The sequence below is a fragment of the Elephas maximus genome, chromosome 9, assembly GCF_024166365.1.
Source record: "Elephas maximus indicus isolate mEleMax1 chromosome 9, mEleMax1 primary haplotype, whole genome shotgun sequence".
NCBI lineage: Eukaryota > Metazoa > Chordata > Mammalia > Proboscidea > Elephantidae > Elephas > Elephas maximus.
The window spans coordinates 108,104,031-108,128,019 of NC_064827.1; the positions used below are offsets into that span (position 1 = coordinate 108,104,031).

At 41.5% G+C, this 23,989-nt stretch overlaps 1 protein-coding gene across 4 annotated transcripts in view; it reads right to left on the reverse strand.

Moving 5' to 3' along the window:
• Positions 1 to 21,527, reverse strand: part of SLC35D2 (solute carrier family 35 member D2) — an 82,597-nt gene extending 61,070 nt beyond the window's left edge. For 2 of the 4 annotated variants that reach the window (XM_049894907.1, XM_049894906.1), the window contains exon 1: positions 21,296 to 21,527. In XM_049894907.1, the coding sequence (XP_049750864.1) occupies positions 21,296 to 21,459 (164 nt within the window). In that variant the 5' untranslated portion in view covers positions 21,460 to 21,527. Of the gene's footprint in view, positions 1 to 13,614; positions 13,777 to 16,410; positions 16,602 to 21,295 lie in introns of all 4 variants that reach the window. The other 2 variants (XM_049894909.1, XM_049894910.1) reach the window with 2 other exon arrangements.
• Between the last annotated feature and the right edge of the window lie 2,462 nt (positions 21,528 to 23,989).

Here is a 23,989-nt window from a genome sequence, read left to right on the forward strand (position 1 = left end):
CAGACTTATTTAAACACTGTGGATGCACAAAGGGTCAGTAGCTGTTTCTTGACAGTGTCAGGACTGGAGCTGCCCTGCTTACTAAATAATTTTCAGAACTTAATCAAGATGGTGGAGCCTTTTACTATGTGTGGGGAAATGGCCCATCTCCTTTTTGTGAGCCCCTTTGTGAGTATTAGTATGTCCTAAATGAGTACATCAAATAAATCTCCTCAAAGGAGGGTGTCATCAATGTAATGTCATATCTGTGCTACTGGGGAAAGTTGGATGTGGTTAAAATATTGCCATCAAAGACTGTGCAGGATGGGAAGGCTGATGAGATATCCCATGAGTAGTCAGGTCAAGATATGTTGTTTCCCTTTGAAGGTGAAGGCAAACTGAAGCTGAAAAGGTGTTGAAAAAACACTAAAAAGAACATGTGAGCCAAATCTATGACTGCAAAGTATTTATCAGCTGCTGATTGGACAGAGTGAGCAATTTTAATAATATTGAGTATGGGGGCCTTAATGGGTGGGGCTATAGCATTAAGGTTGCAATAATCCATCATGAGGTGTCATTTATTCTTCCCACGTTTAAAAATCGAAACTGGAAGGGGGGGCCAAGATGGCAGAGTAGTCAGATGCTACCTGTGGGCCCTTTTACAACAAAGACCCCCAAAAACAAGTAAGTCAATTATAAATGACAATCTAGGAGCCCTGAACATTAAAGACAAAGTTGAAGAAATGGACTAAGTGGCAGAGGGAGGGAGAGATGGTTCAGAAGCAGCCAGGAGTTAGTTGCCAGACCTGATCTGGCTGGCACCAACATGCTGCAGGCTGGATCAGCTGGCATGCATAGTGAGGCAAGCAGTGGTGCTCGGGATGTGTTTTCCACACCAGGAGAGACCAAGCATGGGGAGTCTGCTCAAGCCTCCAGAACCAGAGAGAAACAGCACTCAATAGGCAAAAGATAAGTACAAGCGTCTAACCTACTGCACAGATCAAAAAAAAAAATTTTTTTCCGGAAGTGCCTCTCTCCCATTTACCTGTCCCCTCTCTGCTCTGCTCCAGGTCCCAGTCTGACTTCAGTGATTGCTGCGCTCCCTGGGCTGGAAGTAGGAACTGTCGCACACCCTAAGCCATTCCCTTGGCTTTGGAGAGGTAACAAATTAACAGCCAGGGAAATAAAATAATCTGCTGGCACCTCTAAGCCAGGAACTCAGGACAGGCACAGCCCCTTTGTTTAGGCACAGGCGTAAGGGGTCCATTGACTTTGAATGCCTTTCACACCTGCACAAACCTGTGTGGGCCAATTTCAACAGCATAGGCCCTCATTAGCACAGTAAAACAAGGTATATACATGAAGCCTATTTTCATTTGCATCTGCTGTAAAGGGGAGTGGCAGATTCATGACATTTGACACCATCCTGCCCATTAAGCAGGGTCCTCACCTATCCACATCCACATCAGAAGCCTGAGAACTGGTGGCTCCACCCACTTCACCGAGCCACCCGGGACAGGTGTCGAAGAATAAGTGATGACAAGAGCCAACAGCATTGGGTACCCATAGTCTGGCTGCAAAACCCACCTACCTATACACTCTAGGGAATGGGGACACGCCTTTTACCCTGACACTTCAGGGGCAGCAGTCAACCTTCTGCCTTGATCAGCGCAATGCAGCCAGATGCCTGTGCTTACTCCAATCACCCCTACGTAGCCCTGCAAGTCTAGGACTGTAGGTGAGAGCCTGCACGACACACTCACTGACCAACAACCTGGACACCTGAGCTGAATCCACACAAGAAAAGTAAATGGACTCCTGGGCTCGCATGCCTAGTAACAGCTCTAGCCACTAGGATGTGAAAGCTTCAAAGACATCAGTGATCAAACTAGCTCTCACATCCAGCATATTTGGGCATATCAAAACAAAACAAGAAGATAGGACACAGTAAGCAAACATAAAATAAATAAATATAATAACTTACTGATGGCTTGGAGACAGCAGTCAATATCAAATCACATAAAGAGGCAGACGATGATGGCTTCAGGAAGCCAAAAAATAAAGACTCAAGAAACCTTCCAAAGGAAGATAATTCTTGGAATTACCAGTGATAGAATTCAAAAGACTAATATACAGAACTCGTCAAGAGATCAGGAAGAAGATCAGGCAAAACAGGACAAGTCAAGGAACATATACACAACGCAACAGAGGAATTTTAGAAGGTTATACAAGAGCATAATGACAAATTTAACAGACTGCAAGAATCCATAGAGAGAGAAAACAGAAATCCAAAAGATTAACAATAAAATTTCAGAGTTAGACAACTCAACAGAAAGTCCTAAGAGCAAAAATGAGGCAACAGAAGTCAGAATTAGTGAGACTGAAGATAAGGCACTTGACACCAACTTATTTGAGGAAAAACAGATAAAAATTTTTTTTTTTAAATGAAGAAATCCTAAGAATTACATGGGACTCTATCAAGAGGAATAATCTACAAGTGATTGGAGTACCAGAATGGGGGCGGGGGCAGGGGATAACAGAGAATGCAGAGAGAATTGTTGAAGATTCATTGGCAAAAAACTTTCCTGATGTTGTGAACGATGAGAAGATACCTATCCAAGAAGCTCATCGAACCCCACACAAGGTAGGTCCCAAAAGAAAGTCACCAAGACATATTGTAATCAAACCTGCCAAAAACAAAGATGAAGAGAGAATTTTAAGAGTAGGGATAAATGAAAAGTCACCTAAAACATGAGTCAATAAGACTAAGCTCTGACTACTCAGCAGAAAATATGCGAGCAAGAAGGCAATGGGATGACATGTATAGAACCTTAAAGGGAAAAAAAAAAAAAAACTGCCAGCCAAAAATTCTATATCCAACAAAACTGTTTCTCAAATATGATGGTGAAATTAGGGCATTTCCAGATAAACAGAAGTTACGGAAATTTGTAAAAGCCAAGCCAAAATTATAAGAAATACTAAAGGGAGTTCTCCAGTTAGAAAATCAATAACATCAGATAACAACCCAAGACAAGAACAGAGCAACCAGATATCAACTCAGATAGGGAAGTCACAAAAATAAATCAAAGCTAAAACACTGAAAATAGGCAAACAGAGATGTCAATATGTGAAAGATGACAATATTAAAACAAAAAAGAGGGACTAAAAAATGGAGTCATAGATCTTTCACATGGAAAGGAAGTCAAGGCAATATAAAGAAATAAAAGATTGGTTTAAACTTAGAAAAATAGGGGTAAATATTAACATAACCACAAAGGAAACTAAAAATCCCACACATCAAAATAAAAAACAAGAAAAACATAAAGACTCACCAAATACAAAATTAACAACAATGAAAAATACATAAAGAACAACTCAGCACAGAAAATTAAGCGGAAAAAAGAAACTGTCAACAACACACAAGAAAGACATCAAAATAACAGCACTAAGCATACTTATCAATAATTATGCCAAATGTAAACGGGCTAAATGTACCAATAGACAGAGAGTGGCAGAATGGATTAAAAAACATGATCCTTCTATATGCTGTCTAAAAGAGACACACCTTAGACTTAAAGACACAAACTAAAATTCAAAAGATAGAAAAAATATATATCAAGCAAACAACAATAGAAAAAAGAGAAGGAGTGGCAATATTAATCTCTGACAAAATAGACTTTAAAGTAAAACCCACCACAAAGGATAAGGAAGGACACTACATAATGATTAAAGGGTCGATACACCAGGAGGACATAACCATAATAATATTTACGCACCCAATGACAGGACTCCAAAATACGTAAAACAAATTCTAACAGCATTGAAAAGAGAGAGAGACGGCTCCACAATAATAGTAGGAGACTTCAACACGCCACTTCCAGTGAAGGACAGAACATCCAGAAACTCAAAGAAGACACGGAAGATCTAAATGCCACAATCAACCAACTTAACCTCATAGACATATACAGGACACTCCACCCAACAGCAGCCAAGTATACTTTCTTTTCCAATGCACAAGGAACATTCTCCAGAATAGACCACATATTAGGCCACAAAGCAAGCCTTAACAGAATCTAAAACATCGAAATATTACAAAGCTTCTTCTCTGACCACAAAGCCATAAAATTTGAAATCGATAAGAGAAAAAGCAAGGATAAATCTCAAATACATGGAAACTGAACAACACCTTGCTCAAAAACTATTGGGTTATAGAAGAAATTAAGGACAGAATAAAGAAATTCACAGAATCAAATGAAAATGAAAACACACCCTATCAGAACCTTTGGGACACAGCAAAAGCAGTGCTCAGAGGTCAATTTATGGTAATAAACGCACACATCCAAAAAGAAGGAAGGGCCAAAATCAAAACATTAACCTTACAACTCAAATAAATAGAAAGAAAGCAACAACAACAACAACAAAAAAGCCCTAGGGCACCAGAAGAAAGGAAATAACAAAAATCAGAGCAGAATTAAGTGAAATAGAGAATAGAAAAACAATTGAAAGAGTTTATAAGACCAAAGCGAGTTCCTGGAAAAGATCAACAAAATTGATAAACCGTTAGACAAACTGACAAAAGACAAACTCGAGAGGAAGCAAATAACCTGAATAAGGAATGAGATGGGCAATATCACAACAGACCCAAATGAAAATTAAAATAATCATAACAGAATACTATGAAAAACTGCACTCCAACAAATTTGAAAACCTACAGGAAATAGATTTCTAAAAACACACTACCTACCTAACGGAAACAGAGGTAGAGCAGCTAAATCAACCTATAACAAAAGAAGAGATTGCAAAGGTAATTTTAAAACTCTCAACAAAAAAAAAGCCCTGGCCCTGATGGTTTCACTGGAGAATTCTACTAAACTTTCAGAGAACAGTTAACACCACTATTACTAAGGTTATTTCAGAGCACAGAAAAGGATGAAATACTCCCAAACTCATTCTATGAAGCCAACATAACCCTGATATCAAAACCAGGTAAAGACACTACAAAAAAACAAAATCACAGACCAATATCCCTCATGAACATAGATGCAAAAATCCTCAACAAAATTCTAGCCAATAGAAATCAACAGCATATTAAAAATCTAATTCTCCATTACCAACTGGGATTCATACCAAGTACGCAAGGGTGGTTCAACATTAGAAAAACAATCAATGTAATCCATCACATAAATAAAACTAAAGACAAGAACCACATGATCTTATTAATTGATGCAGAAAAGGCATTTGACAAACTCCAACACCCATTCATGATAAAAACGCTCAGCAAAATAGGAATAAAAGGGAAATTTCTCAACATAATAAGGGCATTTATACAAAGCCAATAGCCGGCATCATCCTAAATGGAGAGAGTCTGAAAGCATTCCCCATGAGATCCAGAACCAGACAAGGATTCCCTTTATCACCACTCTTATTCAACATTGTGCTGGGGATCCTAGCCAGAGCAATTAGGCTAGAAAAAGAAATAAAGGGCATCCAAATTAATAAGGAAGAAGTAAAAGTATCTCTATTTGATGACATGATCTTATACACAGAAAACCCTCAAGAAAACTACTGAAACTAATAGAAGAGTTCAGCAGAGTATCGGCATACACGATAAACATACAAAAATCAGTTGCATTCCTCTACACCAACAAAAAGAACATCGAAGAGGAAATCACCACATCAATACCATTTACAGTAGCCCCAAGAAGATAAAATACTTACGAATAAATCTAACCAGAGATGTAAAAGACCTATACAAAGAAAACTACAAGACACTACTGCAAGAAACCAAAAGAGACCTACGCAACTGGAAAAACATACCTTGCTCATGGATAGGAAGACTTAGCATTGTGAAAATGTCAATTCTATCAAAAGCAATCTACAGATAAAATGCAATCCCGATCCAAATTCCAACAACATTTTTTAATGTGATGGAGAAACAAATCACCAACTTCATATGGAAAGGGAAGAGGCCCAGAAATGAAGAACAAAGTGGGAGGCCTTACAGTACCTGATTTTAGAATTTATTATACCGCCACAGTAGTCAAAACAGCCTAGTACTGGTACAACAACAGATACATAAACCAATAGAACAGAACTGAGAATCCAGACATAAATTCATCCACCTATGAGCAGTTGATATTTGACAAAGGCCCAAAGGCCCTTAAATGGAGAAAAGACAGTCTATTTAATAAATAGTGCTGGCATAACTGGATATTCATCTGCAAAAAAATGAAATGAGACCCATACCTTACACCATGCACAAAAAAGTAACTCAAATGGATCAAAGACCTAAATATAAAATCTAAAATGATAAATGTCATGGAAGAAAAAATAGGGACAATGCTAGGGCCCTAATACATGGCATAAACAGAATACAAAACATAACTAACAATGCACAAACACCAGAAGAGAAACTAGATAACCAGGAGCTCCTAAAAATCAAACATTTATGCTCATCAAAAGAATTCACCAAAATAGTAAAAAGACTGGGAAAAAAAATTTTTGGCTACAACATATCCAAACAGGGTCTAATCTCTATAATCTACAAGATGCTGCAAAACTTCAACCACAAAAATAAAAATAACCGAATTAAAAAATGGGCAAAGAATATGAACAAACACTTCACCAAAGAAGACACACAGGTGGCTAACAGCAACATAAGGAAATGCTCACAATCATTAGCCATTGGAGAAATGCAAATCAAAACTACAAGGAAATACCACCTCACCCTAACAAGGCTAACATTAATCCAAAAAACACAAAATAATAAATGTTGGAAAGGTTGCAAAGAGACTGGAATACTTATATGCTGCTGGTGGGAATGTAAAATGGCACAACCACTTTGGAAATCGATTTGGTGCTTCCTTAAAAAGCTAGAAGTACCATAAGATCCAGCAATCCCACTCCTTGGAATATATTCTAGAGAAATAAGAGCCCTCACACGAATAGATACATGCACACCCATGTTCACTGCGGCACTGTTCACAATAGCAAAAAGATGGAAACAACCAAAGTGCCCATTGACGGATGAATGGATAAACAAATTATGGTATATTCACAACATGGAATACTATGCAATGATAAAGAACAACAATGAATCTGCAAAACATCTCATAATATGGATGAATGTGGAAGGCATTATGTTGAGTGAAATTAGTCGGTTACAAAAGGACAAATATTGTATGAGACCACTATCATAAAAACTCAAGAAAAGGTTTAAACACAGAAGAAAACATTCTTTGATGGTTTTGAGGGTAGGGAGAGAGGGAGAGTGGAATTCACTAAATAAGCAGTAAACAAGAATTATCTTAGGTGAAAGGAAGGACAACACACAATACAGGAGAAGTCAGCACAACTGGACTAAGCTAAAATCTAAGAAGATTCCTAAATACAACCAAACACTTCGAAAGACAGTGTAGCAAGGATGAGGGTCTGGGGACCATGGTTTCAGGGGACATCTAGGTCAATTGGCATAACAAAGTTTATTAAGAAAATGTTCTGCATTCCACTTTGATGAGTGGTATCTGGGGTCTTAAAAGCTAGCAAGCAGCCATCTAAAAAAGCCATCTAAGATGCATCAATTGGTCCCAATCCACCTGAAGCAAAGAGAACGAAGAACACAAAAGATACAAGGACAATATGAGCCCAAGAGACAGAAATGGGCCACATAAACCAAAGACTCCATCCGCCTGAGACCAGAAGAACTAGATGGTACCCGGCTACCACCAATGACAGGGAACACAACAGAGAGCCCCTGATGGAGCAAGAGAAAAGTAGGTGCAGAACTCAAATTCTAGTAAAAAGACCAGACTTAGTGGTCTGAATGAGACTGGAGGAACCCCAGAAGACATGGTCCCCAGACTCTTTGTTAACCCAGAACTAAAACCATTCCCAAAGCTAACTTTTCAGACAAAGAATTAGACTGGACGTAAAATGATACTTGTGAAGAGTGTGCTTCTTAGTTTAAGTAGATACAGAAGACTAAATGGGCAGCTCCTGTCCTGAGGTGAAATGAGTAGGCAAAAAGGGACAGGAGCTGCTTGAATGGACATGGGAAATCCAGGGTGAAAAGGAGAAGTGTGCTGTCACATTATACGGTGAGTAACTACGGTCACATAACAATGTGTGAATAAATTTTTGTATGAGAAACTAACCTGAGCTGTAAACTTTAACCTAAAGCACAGTAAAAAAAAAATAATATTAAAAAAAAAACTGGGCTGTTAGACGGAGAAACAGTAGGGATAATCACCCCTTCTCTAAACAGATTCCTAGTGTTGTTGCTGTTGTTGGGTGACGTCATGTCAGTTCCGACTCATAGTGACCCCACGTACAACAGAATGAAACACTGCCCAGTCCTGAGCCATTCTCACAATCCTTACTATGTTTGAGTCCACTGTTGTAGCCACTGTGTCAATTCATCTTGTTGAAGGTCGTCCTCTTTTTCACTGACCCTCTAATTTACCAAGCATGATGTCCTTCTCCAGGGATAAGTCCCTCCTGATAACATGTCCAAAGTATGTGAGGCAAAGTCTCACCATCCTTGCTTCTAAGGAGCAGTCTGGCTATACTTCTTTCAAGATAGATTTGTTCATTCTTCTGGCAGTCCATGGTATATTCAAAATTATTCACCAACACCATAATTCAAAGGCCTCGGTTCTTCTTCAGTCTTCCTTACTCATTGTCCAGCTTTCGCATGCATATGAGGTGATTGAAAATACCATGGTTTGGGTCAGGCGCACGATCCTCAAGGTGACATCTTTGCCTTGAAGGCCCTGTTTTAATTTACATTGAGATGTGTTAACTATTTCAACTGGAAGCAGGGAGAGAGGGCTCTAAGGTCCCATCTTGTCAAGTTAATTGTAAGTGCAAAGAGGTCATGGATTGGTAACTCGATATTGTACTGAGGTCATCACCCCAAATATGACCTAGAGTCATAGAGTCATACAGTCTCAATAAAAACACCGGCAGGTATTTTGTGTAAACTGACAAGTTGATTCTCATATTAAATGGAAAAGCAAAGAGCAAAAATTAGCCAGGACAATCTTGAAGACAAAGTTGGAGAAATGACTTTACTGGGTATCAGAATTCATTTTGAATAAATGAGACAGTGTGATATTTGCCCAGGGACAGTCCAACAGGACAAAGAAACAATAGAAAATTGGGACAGATACTCACCTACATAGAACACTGATTATGACAAAACAGGCTCTGCAGAGCGGTGAAGAAAAGGTGGTATTTCAACAAATGTTGCTGGGTAATTTGGATATAGAATCCCGATCCCTATCTCACACATATTTAGCAAGGCAGCACATCACCTCAACCAGCTCATCCATCGCCCAAAAAGTAGAAATCTCACAAAATACTCAGGGCTCAATTTGTAAATCAGAGGGGAAAACACACCTATCTCAGATAGGGTAAGAAGAGAAGAAAGCACCAACCTACCCCATCAGAGGAAACCCTGGTGGCGTAATGGTTAAGTGCTACGGCTGCTAACCAAAGGGTTGGCAGTTCGAATCCACCAGGTGCTCCTAGGAAACTCTAGGGGGCAGTTCTACCCTGTCCTATAGGGTCGCTATGAGTCGGAATCAACTCGATGGCACTGGGTTTGGTTTTTGGTTTACCCTGTCAGAACAAATAGAATAAGCCTCTGGGCAGTCCCACCACAAGAATAAAATTAAGTCCAGTAGATGCTAGGTTATGTCTCCCAGATGGCCCCTTCTGAAAGCACTCGTTCCCCAGCTGCTAACGGCATCCTCAGCTGAAGAAAACTGTCTCTCCAGTATCACACCCCCTCCCTGAGAACAGCCGCATCCCAATGGCTGGTCCACACAGGGTTACAAAGGCCAGGGCCCCTGTCCTCAATTCAGGACAACTCTGTAGAGCCATCCCAGCTCCAGAGCCCCTGGGCTCAGGCCTTCGTTGTGACTGCATCACAGCCCAACTTCTCCCTCTGCCAAATCCTGCTTCCCTCATTCCCCCACAAGAGTTGATCCCAAGAGCACATCCCAGTACATTTCCTACACACGAATCTCGTTTCCGAGTCTGCTTCCCAGAGAATACAACCTGCAACTTCAAGCAAAACAAGACAACAGTGTAAAGAAACAATAAATGACAACAATAACAACACCTTGCTGAAGACAAAAAACCCAGCCTAGGAAAAAATATAACACATGGAAGAAAAGAACCTCTTCACAACTGTTCAAACCTGCAGAACACTTTAACAAGAGTAAGATATCAGCAGAACAAGAGTTCAACGTTGAGACAATGAAAGAAAAATGGGATGAAAACCAGTTAAGGAAGAAAACAAAATGAAACATCACCGCCAACGGAATATATACTTTTAGAAACAACAAGGAACTAAATAGACGCTGTTGAAAACTGATTTTCCAACTTGAGTTAATCACAGCGACTGCAGCAGAAAAAGACACACTAAAGTTATCAGGCTGCAAAAGATTAAGACATGGGAGAGAAACAAACAACACCGTACAGGGCTGATTGCTGGGCCTGGTGTGAACTCAGTGGAGAGAGAGGAAAATACTGTCAAAGGTAAAATACAAATCAGTTTCTCCCAGATGGGGAAAAGCAAACGCTGCATCTTCGGATGTAAACACACACCATATTAGAGAAATATCTGTTAAAGAATCTCCACAAAATTAATATAGCAGCCATGACTTCTCTGTAAAAAAAGAAACTACCTGACAATGGAATGCCACCAATTAGGAGGTGTCTCAGTTATCTAGTTTCTGCTATAACCGAAACAGCACAAGAGGACGACTTCAACAAGCAGAAACTCATTTTCTCAGTCTCAGAGGCTAGAAGTCCACTTGCCGGCTTTAAGGGAAGGCTTTCTCTCTCTGTGGGCTCTGGGGGAAGGTTCAGCTTGTTTCCTGGTTCCTTGGAGATCTCCATGTGACTTGGCATCAATCCTCCCCATCTCTCCTGCTCTCCATTTCTTGTTTAATCTCAAGAGAGATTAAGGCACACCCTACACTAATGGTGTTGCATTAACAGAACAAAGACAACCCATCCCCAAATGTGATTACAACCACAGGCATGGAGGTTAGTATTTACAATACATATTTTGGGGGGACACACTTCAATCCATAATGGTAGGTAAATCAAAATAATAAACTCGGGAATGGAGAATTTGTGGTAAAAGGGCTGTTGCCGATCACTGTATCCATTTAGATCACTGTATCAACTATGGGATTATGACTACACAACAGTATGCTATGTTATGGGGGCGTTGGTGGTTCAGGGGTAGAATTCTTGTCTTCCGTGCAGGAGACCCAGGTTTGAGTCCCAGACAACGCACCTCATGCGCAGTAGCCACCACCAGTCTGTCAGTGGAGGCCTGCATGTTGCTATGATGTTGAACAGTTTTCAGTGGAGTTTCCAGACTAAGATGGACCAGGAAGAAAGGCTTGGCGATCTCCTTCAGAAAATCAGCCAGTGTAAATCCTATGGATCACAATAATCCAATCCCCAACCGATCATAGGGATGGCACAGCACCAGGGGGCATTTCATTCCGTTGTCTGTGGGGTCACCATGAGTCAGGGACTAAGTTGATGGCAGCTCACAACAACAACAGATGTGTGTTATAGAATAAGACATGTCGGGAAAGAAAATGAGGAGCATTTTACAAGCGTCCTCATCTTTGACGGCAGGGAGGTCATTTGTTGTTAGGTGCCATCGAGTCGGTTCCGACTCATAGCGACCCTACGCACAACAGAACGAAACACTGCCCAGTCCTGAGCCATCCTTACAATCGTTGTTATGCTTGAGCTCATTGTTGCAGCCACTGTGTCAATCCACCTCATTGAGGGTCTTCCTTTTTTCTGCTGACCCTGTACTCTGCCAAGTATGATGTCCTTCTCCAGGGACTGATTCCTCCTGACAACATGTCCAAAGTATGTAAGACGCAGTCTAGTCATCCTTGCTTCTAAAGGGAGGTCATACATACTATCAAAAATGGATTTTAAAAATAAACATAATAATTTCTACTCTCAATGTTTTTCATGACTTCTGAATCTTAGAGGTATCTTTAAGAAGTATTAACTCTTGTAGTGGAGAAATATATACATGAAAGTCAACAATTCTTTCATTTGAACTCCAATTCCTCTTTCTTCCATTCAGTTCAGTTAAAATTAAACTTTATATGTACATGCAACTTGCTATCCCCACCTTAAAAAGACCTTCCTACTCAGCCAGTAGGGCTAATGGTGGGACAGCCCCTGGTATGATGCAATATAAAGTTCACAGGGTGAGCTATGAAATGCCAAAAATGTTTAATCTGGGGACAGGAGCTGGTTGAATGAACACAGGAAACACAGGGTAGGAAGGAGGAATCTGCTGTTATATTATAAGGAAAGCAACTAGGGTCACATAACAATGTGAATATAAAGTTTTGTATGAGAAACTAACCTGAACTGTAAACTTTCACTTAAAGCACAATAAAAAAACTAAAAAAAGAAATGTTTAATCTGGATGTAATCAAGCCTTAAAACTTAACTTTCAGTTAGGAGAGAGAAAAAATAAGTTAGGCAAGACTACAAAGAATAAATCAGAAAAATCCATAATGTTGGACACTTTACAAAACAGCTGGCCCGGGCTTTTCAAAAAGTCACTATGGAAGATAGGGGATGGAACAGAGGGACTAGTCTAGATGAAAGTAAACTAAAAAGACATCACTATATGCATTGCATGAAGCTTGATTAATTCCTGATTAAAAATGTTAAAAAACCATAAAAACATCTTGGTGACAATTGGAATAATGAGGGATTCATTATTAAATTATTTTAGAAAGCTACATTAAGTTTTTAAGAGCAACAATAGTGCCACATAGGAGAATGTCCATATTTGAGGAGAGGCATGTTGAAGTATTACAGAGTGCAGTATCATGATGTTTGCAACTTACTATCAGTGGTTCAAAAAAAAAAGCAAATATAGCAAAATGTTAACAAGTGTATTCTATGGTATGTATATGAGTGTTTATTATTCTTTCCATTGATCTCTGTGCTTGAAACTTTTCATGATAAAAAGTTGCGGAAGGAACTTCGGTGATCCTCAAAAAAATTTTAAATGGTTAAATAAAAGCCTCCTTCTTCCAACTCTTTTTTATTATTATTATTGAATAAAAGGATTTATAAATAAATGAGTAAATAGCATCTACGGTACTGATCTGTATTTATAAAAAGTAATTCACAATCATACTACTCAGCCAGTAGGAGAAATGAAGTCCTGATACGTGCAACAATATGGATGGAACTTGAAGACATTATGCTGAGTGAAATAAGCCAATCACAAAAGGACAAATATTGTATGACCTCGCTTACATAAAAAGACTAGAACAGGCAAATGTATAGAGACCAAAGTTTATAGTGGCTATAAGGGTGGAAGGGAGGGAGAAAGAGGGGAGGTTATTGCTTATGGAGTACTGAGTTTCAGTTTATGGTGATGGAAAAAACCATAATTAAGGGTAGGGTTGCACAGCCAATCAATATAATTGCTGCCAATAAGTCGTATACCTGTAAAAAGTTGAATTAGTAAAACTTGTGTAATAGATAAATTTACAACAATGACAAAAATAAAAAGAACAGCTGCTGAGGCTGCTTATGTACAACCAAACACCTCACGTGATTTGGTTCCTTGGTTTGGAGGTTTCATGGACATTCCAGTTAATTGGCCTAATAATGTGTTCCGTGCTTCTGCTCTGTCTCCTAGCTCGTTGAGTAGTGCCTGGAGTCTTAAAAGCTTGCAAGCAGACATCCAAGGCACAACAATTGGTCTCTATTCACCTGAAGCAACAGAGGAAGAAGAAGAGTCAGGAATAGGAGGAGGAAATAAAATGTGTGGCTAATTTTCTCCATGAACAACCACCTCCTTTGCCATGAGTCCAGAAGAACCAGATGGCACCTGGCTACCTTTCTTGAACATTTTGATCAAAGACTCTATAGAAAAATCCCGATCAAAGGGGGGAAAATGTAAAACAGAATTTCAAACTTTCACGGAATCCAGATTTTCTGGATCCGTGGAAGCTGGATGAACCCCTGAAACTACTGTATTGCCCTGAGAAATCTTTAAACTTTAAAGCAAAAATATCTCCTGAAGTCTTCTTAAAATCAAGCAATAGTTTAGCTTAACTAGTAAAGTATGTCTGCCTTGAGCATTATGCCCTCTTAAGAACTATCTATATAGGATCAAACTGACAACAGCAACTCAAAATATTTGATAGGAAGCTTATGTCAATCGGGGAGGAACAACTCAGAAAAGAAGGATGAGGATGGTTGTACAACTCAAAGAATGTAATCAACGTCATTGAGTTGTACATATAGAAACTGTTGAATTGGTGTTATGTTTTGCTGCGTTATTCTCAACAACAAAAATAAAATTAATTATATAAATAAATAAATAAGAAATTCAATCTATACCTTTATGTCTCCATCTATCTCTGCACCTAAAATCCATAGATGGTACAGAGAATTATTGGGTTTGACTGCTAACTGAAAGGTTGGAAGTTCAAGTCCACCCGGAGGAGCCTAAGAAGAAAAGCCTGGTCATCTACTTCTGAAAAATCAGCCTATGAAAACCTTATGGAGCACAGTTCTATGCTGATACACATGGGTTGCCATGAGTCAGAATCAACTCGACAGCAGCTGGTTTGTTGCTCTATGTCTATGTATCCGTCCATTCATCTACCTAAAAGGATGTCCGAAAGCATTAACTAATCCTAATTACAGTACTTTAAAAAATTTTATCCTAGTATTTGTCTATTGTTTGAATATTTTATAATGATCTCAAAAGAATGGTTTTTCTTAAAAAAAAAAAAAAAGATAAAAGCAAGGTATTGATTCTGGATGGTGAAAATGTGTATTGGTATTATTTTTTCTTTGTATCTTTCATTGTTTAAATAGCCTCATGTTTTTAAACTGAATTCCTGTCCAAGTGAATATAAGGACATGAAGACATACTTGTACACACTCTTTTAAGAGTCTGACTCTCAAAGGAACAAAGAACTGGGGTACATGTGGGATTTTAAAAGGGTTTTTGTGTTTGAGAAATTCAAGCATGTTTCAAGGTGATAGGTATGACCCAGGAGAAAGAGAGGTCACTGAGGCAGAATGGAGGGAACTGAGAGGAATGTGCCCCAGACACAAGTGGAGCACTTGACAGTCCACAGGGGCAAAAATACTCATTTCATTCCAGCAAGAGGGAGATGGGGGGGTGGGATCATTTGATGGTTTCTACAGCAATCAATGTTCATGGAAGCAGCAGTCAAGAAATCAAAAAATATATTGCATTGGGCAAATCTGCTGCAAAAGATCTCTTTACAGTTTTAAAGAACAATGATGTCACTTTGATGACTAAGATGCCCCGACCCAACATCTCATATGTATTCGAAAGCTGGACAAGGAAAAAGGAAGACAGAATTGATGCATTCAAATTGTGGTGTTGGCAAAGAATGTTGAATTTACTGTGGACTGCCAGAAAACGAACAAATGAGTCTTAGAAGGTCAACCAGAATGCCCCCTGAGAAGCAAGGATGGTGATAGCTGGGCTCACTTACTTCAGACACATTATCAGGAAAGACTAGTTGCTAGAAAAAGACATCAGGCAGGGAAAACAAGGGAAACCCTCAGTGAGATGGATTGACAACAGACCGAAACATAGCAAGGATCATGATGAAGGCACAGGACCAGGCAACATTTCACCCTGTTACACATAAGGTCAACCTGAGTCGGAGCTGACTGGATGGCAACTAACAATAACAATTTTCTCAATAAAGAATCAGTTGAGAAGGAAAGTGGGGGAAGGGGAGTGGGAGGTTTTGGGATGAAGAAGAAAGTGTGCAACAGTCGTCTCTGAGACAAGAAAAACATGCCTCTAGAAGAAAATACCAGGTAGGAGAGTATACCTGTTGAAGATTGTGATCCTAAATTTAAAGTCCAGCCAGCCAGTCCAGATGTGGTTTTTCTCTCAGAACATTCAGAGCTGCTCATGTCTGAAGGAAGGAAGTGGTAGTAGGGCTCACCACAGGCTGAGGTGATGCTAATAAGGCTGGGCCAAGCTGAGAGGCGGAAAGGGGTCACATGTACATTCGAGAGCAACTCTCAGCTGGACTGGGAGGAGTGGATGTGACAAAAAAATGAGCTAGGAGGAGGGGAGGCAGTGGTCAGAGTAGATGTCCTGTGTGGAGACTCGTGATGACAGAGTCCTGGGAGCAACCACAGGACGTGGGACCTGGGGTGAAGAAGAGTTCACTGGAGATGAGGTCAGAGAAGAGGCCAGGGTGTACATGGTTCAGGCATGGGGACAGTGAAGTCACCCAGAAGGCAGATGCAAGTCAGGGTGGAGAGACTCTTCAATAAAGAAATCAGCAAGTGCTCAGGCCAGTGCCCTGAGGAAAGCCAAAACCAAACCAGTTGCCGTACAGTTGACTCTGGTTCATGGTGACCCCATTCGTGTCAGAGTAGAACTGTGCTCCATGGAGTTTTCAACGGCTGATGTTTTGGAAGTAGATGACCAGGCCTTTCTTCTGAGGCACCTCTAGGTAGACTTGAGCCTCCAAGCTTTCAGCTAGCAGTCAAGCACGTTAACTGTTTGCACCACCAGGGACTCCAAGCTGAGGAAAGGAAGTGCGAAATTCAAGGCTCAGTAGAGCTCAAGCGGGGTTAGCTAAGAGGACCCAACTCCACCTCCTGGTCCAGACTAGCAGAATAAGACTCAGCTCCATCTGACGTGGGATGCGGGGAGCAGCATTTTCCAGAACAAGCCAGGTTTTCATTAAAGTAAGAGGACAATATTGTTGTTGGGGCCATCAAGTCGATTCTGACTCATAGCAACCTCATATGACAGAAGAAAATACCAGGTAGTATAGAACTGCCCCAGAGCATTTTCTAGGCTGTGATTTTTCTGGAAACAGATTTGCCAGGTCTTTCTCCTGCAGAGCCGCTGGGTGGGATCCAAACACTAACCTTTCAGTTAGCAGCTGAGCACTCAACCATTGAGCCACCAGGGCTCCTTAAGACAAAAATAGGAGTTGTTCTTGTTGTCTAATACGTCTTACAATTCCCACTACTGGAGGCTTTGACTAAGTAGTTTTTATAAAAACCTTTCCAAGTGATTCGGATTACCTGGCAGGTTTGGAACCACCACTTTAAAATGATTTCAAGGCCCTAGGACCCACAAAGAAGTAAACACACACAGCATGTGCTGAGCAAGTATTTGTAGAACTGGAAACAACTAAGTTCGTTGTTTTCATGACATATCATTAGTAAAGGTCTCTGGGTGGTGTAAACGGTTTGCACTTGTCTACTAACATAAAAAAAAAAGTTGATAATTCGAAACCACCCAGGCGCACTGCAGAAGAAAGGCCTGGCAATCCGCCTCCATAAGAAAACCCTATAGAGCAGTTCTACTCTGTAACACATGGGGCTGCCATGAGTTGGGACTGATTCAACAGCAAACGGTTTGGTTTTTGGTTTTATCATTAGTAAATTCCTTCATGCCATGTAGTAGTACAATGCAAAAAAAAAAACAAAAAGACTCCAGATGACTTACAACCTATACAACTGAAAGAACCACTAGTGTTGCCAACCAACCACAAATTCTTAGATGAGCTCATTTTTCCTCTCACCCCACCCAGCAGGGACTGACAGTTAACACCCTTCAAAGGCCTCTCCATCCAACCAGATAAGCCTAGCACTGACTCCAACTCATGGCAAACCCATGTACGTCTCTATAAGGTCTTCAAATGGCTGATTTTTCAGAAGCAGATCACCAGGTCTTTCATCCAAGGCATCTCTGGGTGGGCTTAAACCTCTAACCTTTCAGTTAATAGTCAAGTGCATGAACTGTTCGCACCACTCAGGGACCAATCTAACATTATAATGAACTAAAACTAACAATAACTAAGACCATCCATCAGTTTTGTACCCCAGCCAGAAACTGCTCAAAATGAAAGAGAAAAAACACCCCCTGGGCTACATTCCCATGACCCCGTGGATTAGGTAATTATTTAAAGGTCCTTCCTTCTATCCTACAAGAAACCTTCTGTCCTCAACACTAACGCTTGGATCCGATTTCTGTGGTTTATTGTTGTAACCAAATCAACCCAGCCCTCCTCCCCTCAAAAATGTGCTTCTAAAGCTTTTGGATCTTCAAACATAGAGAACGGACAATGTTATTTGATCAGAGTTCTCCAACTGCATATTACATTACGGAAACGTGAAATGTTTACTTCTAAGGGTTATAAGGGTTTTTGCCTCAGAAAGGTTTGGAGGATTGCCTCCTTTAATCATGGAGCTCAAAATTTTAAAGATGGAAAGGCTAAAGTGTGAGATGTCTCACATAGTAATTCTTCCTGGCTAGACGTTGCCTTTTGTCTACTAAGCACTTAACCAGTGTTTACTGCAGGAAGACACATGTTTCTGGAGGCATCGACCACCATGGCCAGTCAGCAGACTATTCACTCAAGTGCAGAAAGGGGAGACTCATCTTCAACCTTCGTTTAACTACTGGACATTCCCAAGCCCATTAACAAGATGCCCTTGTTTTTTGTTTTTTTTTTTTGAAGCTTTTAAAGTCTTCTTTCTTCCTCCAGGTTTAGGTATATGTTCACTCTGATTTCTTTGAGGCAGGGTGTATGTTTCCTATGGCCACCAGCACGTACACAGCTATGCTTTTAAATTCCTTTTAAACAATATAAGCAACCATAGGCTCACAAAAAAAATCCCAAGTCTCCCCACTCTCTCCATATTCCCTGCCACCTTCCTGCCCAAGTCCAAGCCAGTCGTCTCTTACCTGGAAAACTGCAATAGTTGCCTTGCTTCTCACCCTGCTCCTAATGCAATCAGCTCTCCATCCGCCAAACAGCCAAAGCAATCTTTTTAATCACATAAACTATGTCATGTGATTCCCCATGCTTAAAACCTCCCAAGGCACTTTCAACTGCATTTAGCCTAAAATTAAAACTACAGTATTTATTTATCATAGTCTCCCTGTTTCCACCCTCAAAGCAAAAAAAAAAAAAAAATCCGTTGCCATCAAGTCAATTCTGACTCATGGCGACTCCACGTGTCACCAAATAGAACTGCTTCATAGCGTTTTCTTGGCTGTAATCTTTACAGAAGCAGATTGCCAGGCCTTTCTTCTGCAATGCCGCTGTGTGGGTTCAACTCGCCAACCTCTAGGTTAGTAGCCGAGAGAAAACCATTTGCGCCACGCAGGGACCTCAACATCTACACTCAACACAAGCAATTAAATTATGTCACTGTTTTGCTTGAAACCTTCCAGTGGCTCCCATCTCCCTCAGCAGATACCAGGGCCCTCACAGTGGCCCTCAAGACCTGACACAAACTGGCAACCTATTGATCTCAGACTCCATCAAGTACTATCCCACTCGAACTCTTTACTCTTCTGTACCTGGAATGTTCTTCCCTCATCTCCTGCACAGCCTGCTCATTCATGTCTTCGCTCATGTGTCGCCTCCTTGACAAGACCCAATCTCGCTACCTAAGCCTGCAGACATTTCCACTCTCACACCACTGGCTCCCATTCTTGCCTTAATTTTTTCTCCAGAGCATTTAGCTGCCATCTGAGATAACAAAAATTTTACTAGTTTATTTATTGGCCTAGTAGGATGTAAGCTCCCATGAGGGTATGAATTTTGATCTATTTTCTTCATGTCTGTGTCCCAATTCCTAGAACAGTGCCTGACACATAACAGGTGCTTAATAAATATTGTTGAACGACTGAAGGATCAGATCCCTGCCTACCTCCCTGTCCTCGTCACCTCCCCTTCTCAATCTTGCTCATTCAGTTCCAGCCACACTGACTTTCTCTCTTGCTTCTCCAGCCGGCCAGACTCACTGCAGCCCGTCTGCAGTGGCTTCTCCCTTCTGCCTGGAACGCTCTAGCACTGATCGCTCAGTCTAAACAAACTCCCATTCCACCCCCAGGCACTCTCATATCATATCTGAAATTACCTTGCTGATTCATGAACCCATTTGTTCATTTTCTGTGTCCACTACTGAAATGAAATCTCTAAAGCAGGGTCTCTGGTGCCTGGAATGGGCTTGGCACATAGTAGGTGCTCAGTAAATATCTGTGTAGACAGTGGATATATAGCCAGTCGCATTCCTGTGGGTCTCAGTTTTCTCAAGTATAAAATAAGAAGGCTTATGATGGTCTCTGAGGCCTCTTTGGACTCTAAAATTCTGGTTTTACATTCTCGTGGCACAGTATAGTTTACAAAGAGCCCTCACTTAGGATAGCTCATTGACTGGCATGAAATTAACACAGGTAATTAACACAGTGGAGTCCCTGGGTGATGCAAACTGTCTGCTGCTAACTAGAAGGTTAGAGGTTCGAGTCCACCTGGAGGTACCTGGAGATCTACTGAAAAATCAGTGACTGAAAACTCTATGGAACACCTTTCTGCTCTGACACACGGGGGGGTTGCCATGAGTCAGGATCAACTTCAAGGCAACTGGATAATTAACACAGTCGTTATTATCCAGCTTTTGTATATGAGAAATTGCTGGCTATAGGACTGGCCCCAAGGCCTCACAGCTACTAAATGTGGGGCTGGGTCTAAACGCCCAGCTCTTTCCACGTTGCTACAATCTAGCAGCATTCAACAGGATTTTCTAGTTCTTAGAAATAGCTTCAAAAACCACAAATTTGATGGTTTACTTCACACTAATGCAAACAAGAACATCATATGAACTTCTGTTATCCGTGAATACGCAGGTAACTAGAGAATGAATGGTACCAACAGTCTTTGTAACCAGTACTAATTTAAAACTAATCTGAGTGTTGAACATCCACAGTTGTATAAAGAATTATTCCTTTTTACAACACACTTTTAGCTCACCCGTGTACTTTAAAGCATTTGGGTGTAGCTCCCCAGGCAGCCCCTGCAAGGTATTCTGCCGGAGTGAGTGTCCATGGTCACCAAGGGGTGGACTACTTTTTTGAGTGAGATTCTACTTTGAGAAAGCTGTGAAGGCTCCGACCCTTTCTGAGGACGTGGTAAATGTGCAGAGCACGCAGCCAGGCACGCTGGCACCGAAGCTTGCAGTGTAGACCTCCTCACTCTCTGTCCCCACACGCCATCTGACTTGGGCGCGGCCGAAACGCACAGAGGGCAAGGGCAACCCGCGCTCCGCCAGCCCTGGGGCGCCTCCACCGCTCCTGGCCAGCCCGGGCCTGGGAGCGCGGCGCCTACAGGTCGGGAGGTCCCGGGACAGGTGGCCGCGCGCAGCCGGACGCTCGGCGCAGACACCCCCGCCCGGTCCCCTCGACCCGCCTCACCCGTACGAGGTCAGCAGCGCCTTGTTGACCAGCACGATGAGGAAGGAGCAGGTCCCGTAGAAGAGCGCCGACAGCAGCTTGGCCAGCCGGGAGGGCAGCGGCGAGGAGATGGGGTTCGGGTCCGCGCCCGCTCCCGCGCCCTCGGCCTGGCCGCCCGCCGTCATGTCCCGGGGGCGGTGCGCGGACCCGCCGCCGCCGGTTGCGCCGCAAACTGGCCCGGCTCCGGCCCGGGCCCCAGTTCCGTCTCCGCCCCCGGCCGGCCAGCCGGGGAAGAGGGCGCGGCAGAAACAGGAAGAGCCACAGCGCGAACCCCAGATCCAGCCCGCCCCCTGCGAGCACCCCAAAACGGTCGGCTCCGGAGAGCGATAGAAACTGCCCGGATCCTGTGTTCCCGGAGTTTATCCTCAAATTTACATGGATTTAAGCACCTCTTTTTTTTTTCTGACTCTAGTCTAAACGGAGAGAAGAAAAGGGTTTGGAAGAATTAAAAAAAAAAAAAGCCCTACTTTCTGCTCCTCCCCCCCATAATATTTTTTGTTTTGTTTTAAGGTATAATTTACATACAATAAAATGCAAGTTTTATGCGTCCAGATTTTGACAAATGTATACACTGTGTAACCACCTCAGTCAAAGCATGGGACATTTTCATCAGCCCCAAAACTGCCCTGTGTCCCTTTGACGTCAATACTCTCATCTCATTCTGATTTCTGTTAGCATAGGTTGTTGTTCTTAAGTGCCCTTAAGTTGGTTCCAACTCGTAGCAACCCTATGTACAACAAAACGAAACACTGCCCTGTCCTGCACTATCCTCAAAATCGTTGTTATGCTTGAGCCCATTGTTGGCAGCCACGGTGTCAATCTGTCTGGACGAGGATCTTCCTCTTTTTCACTGACCCTCTACCAAGCATGAGGTCGTTCTCCAGGGACTGATCTGTCCTGATAACATGCCCAGAGTATGTGAGAGGAAGTCTCCTCATCCTCACTTCTAAGGAGCATTCTAACTGTGCTTCCTCCAAGACGGATTTGTTGGTTCTTCTGGCATTCCATGGTATATTCAACAGTCTTTGCCAACGCCATAATTCAAATGTGCCGGTTCTTCTTGGGTCTTCCTTATTCATTGACCAGCTTTAGCCTGCATAGGAGGCAATGGCTTGGGTCGGGTGCACCTTAGTCTTTAAAGTGACATCTTTGCTTTTCAACATTTTAAAGAGGTCTTTTGCGGCAGATTTGCCCAATGCAATAAATCATTTGATTTTTTTTTTGACTGCTTCTTCCATGGGTGTTGATTGTGGATCCAAGTAAAACTAAATTTAAAATGATGTTGTTTATTGGTCCAGTTACGAGGATTTTTGTTTTCTTTATGTTGAGGTGTAATCCATGCTGAAGGCTATATAGTCTTTGATCTTCATCAGTAAATGCTTCAAGACCTCTTTGGTTTCAGCAAGCAAGGTTATGTCGTCTGCATATGGCAGGTTGTTAATGAGTCTTTCTCTAATCCTGGCGTCTTGTTTTTCTTCACATAGTCCAGTTTCTCAGATTATTTGTTTAGCATACAAATTGAATAAGTATAGTGAAAGGATGGAACCCTGAAAAACATCTTTCCTGATTTTAAACTATACAGTATTCCCTTGCTCTGTTCAAATGACTGTCTCTCGGTCTATTACAGGTTCCACATGAGTGCAACTAAGTGTTCTGGAATTCGCTTTCTTCACCATGTTATCCATAATTTGTTATGATCCACACAGTCAAATGCCTTTGCATAGTCCATAAAACACAGGTAAACATCTTTCTGGTATTCTCTGCTTTCAGCCAGGATCCATGTGACTTCAGCAGTGTTATCCCTTGTTCTGCGTCCTGCTTGAATTTCTGGCTGCTCCCTGTTGATGTACTGCTGCAGCCATTTTTGAATTCTCTTCAGCAAAATTTTATTGTGTGTGATATTAATGATATTGTTCAATAATTTCTGCGTTCTCTTGGAATGGCCACAAGTACGGACCTCCTCCAGTAGGTTGGCCAGGTAGCTGTCTCCCAAATTTCTTGGCATAGACAGGTGAGCGCCTCCAGTGCTGCATCAATTTGTTGAAACATCTCAATTGGTATTCCGTCAATTCCTACAGCCTTGTTTTTTGCCAATGCCTTGAGTGCAGCTTGGACTTCTTTCTTCAGTACCATCTGTTCTTGATCATATGCTACCTCCTGAAATGGTTGAACGTTGACCAATTCTTTGAGTACAGTGACTGTGTATTCTTTCCATCTTCTTTTGATGCTTCCCGTGTAGTTCAAAATTTTGTCCGTAGAATCCTGCAAAATTGCAGCCCCAGGCTTGAATTTTTTCTTCAATTCTTTCAGCTTGGGAAATGCTGAGCATGTTCTTCCCTTTTGGTTTTCTAACTCCAGGTCTTTGCACATGTCATTGCACTTTACTTTGTCTTCTTGAGCTGCCCTTTGAAATCTTCCGTTCAGCTCTTTTATTTCATCATTTCTTCCTTTCGCTTTAGCTACTGTATGTTCAAGAGCAAGTTTCAGAGTCTCTTCTGACATCCATTTTGGTCTTTTCTTTCTTTTTAACGACCTTTTGCTTACTTCATGTACTATATCCTTGGTATCATCCCACAACTTGTCTGGGCTTCCGCGGTTATTGGTTAAAGTGTTAAATCTATTCTTGAGATGGTCTCCAAGTTCAGGTGGTATTTT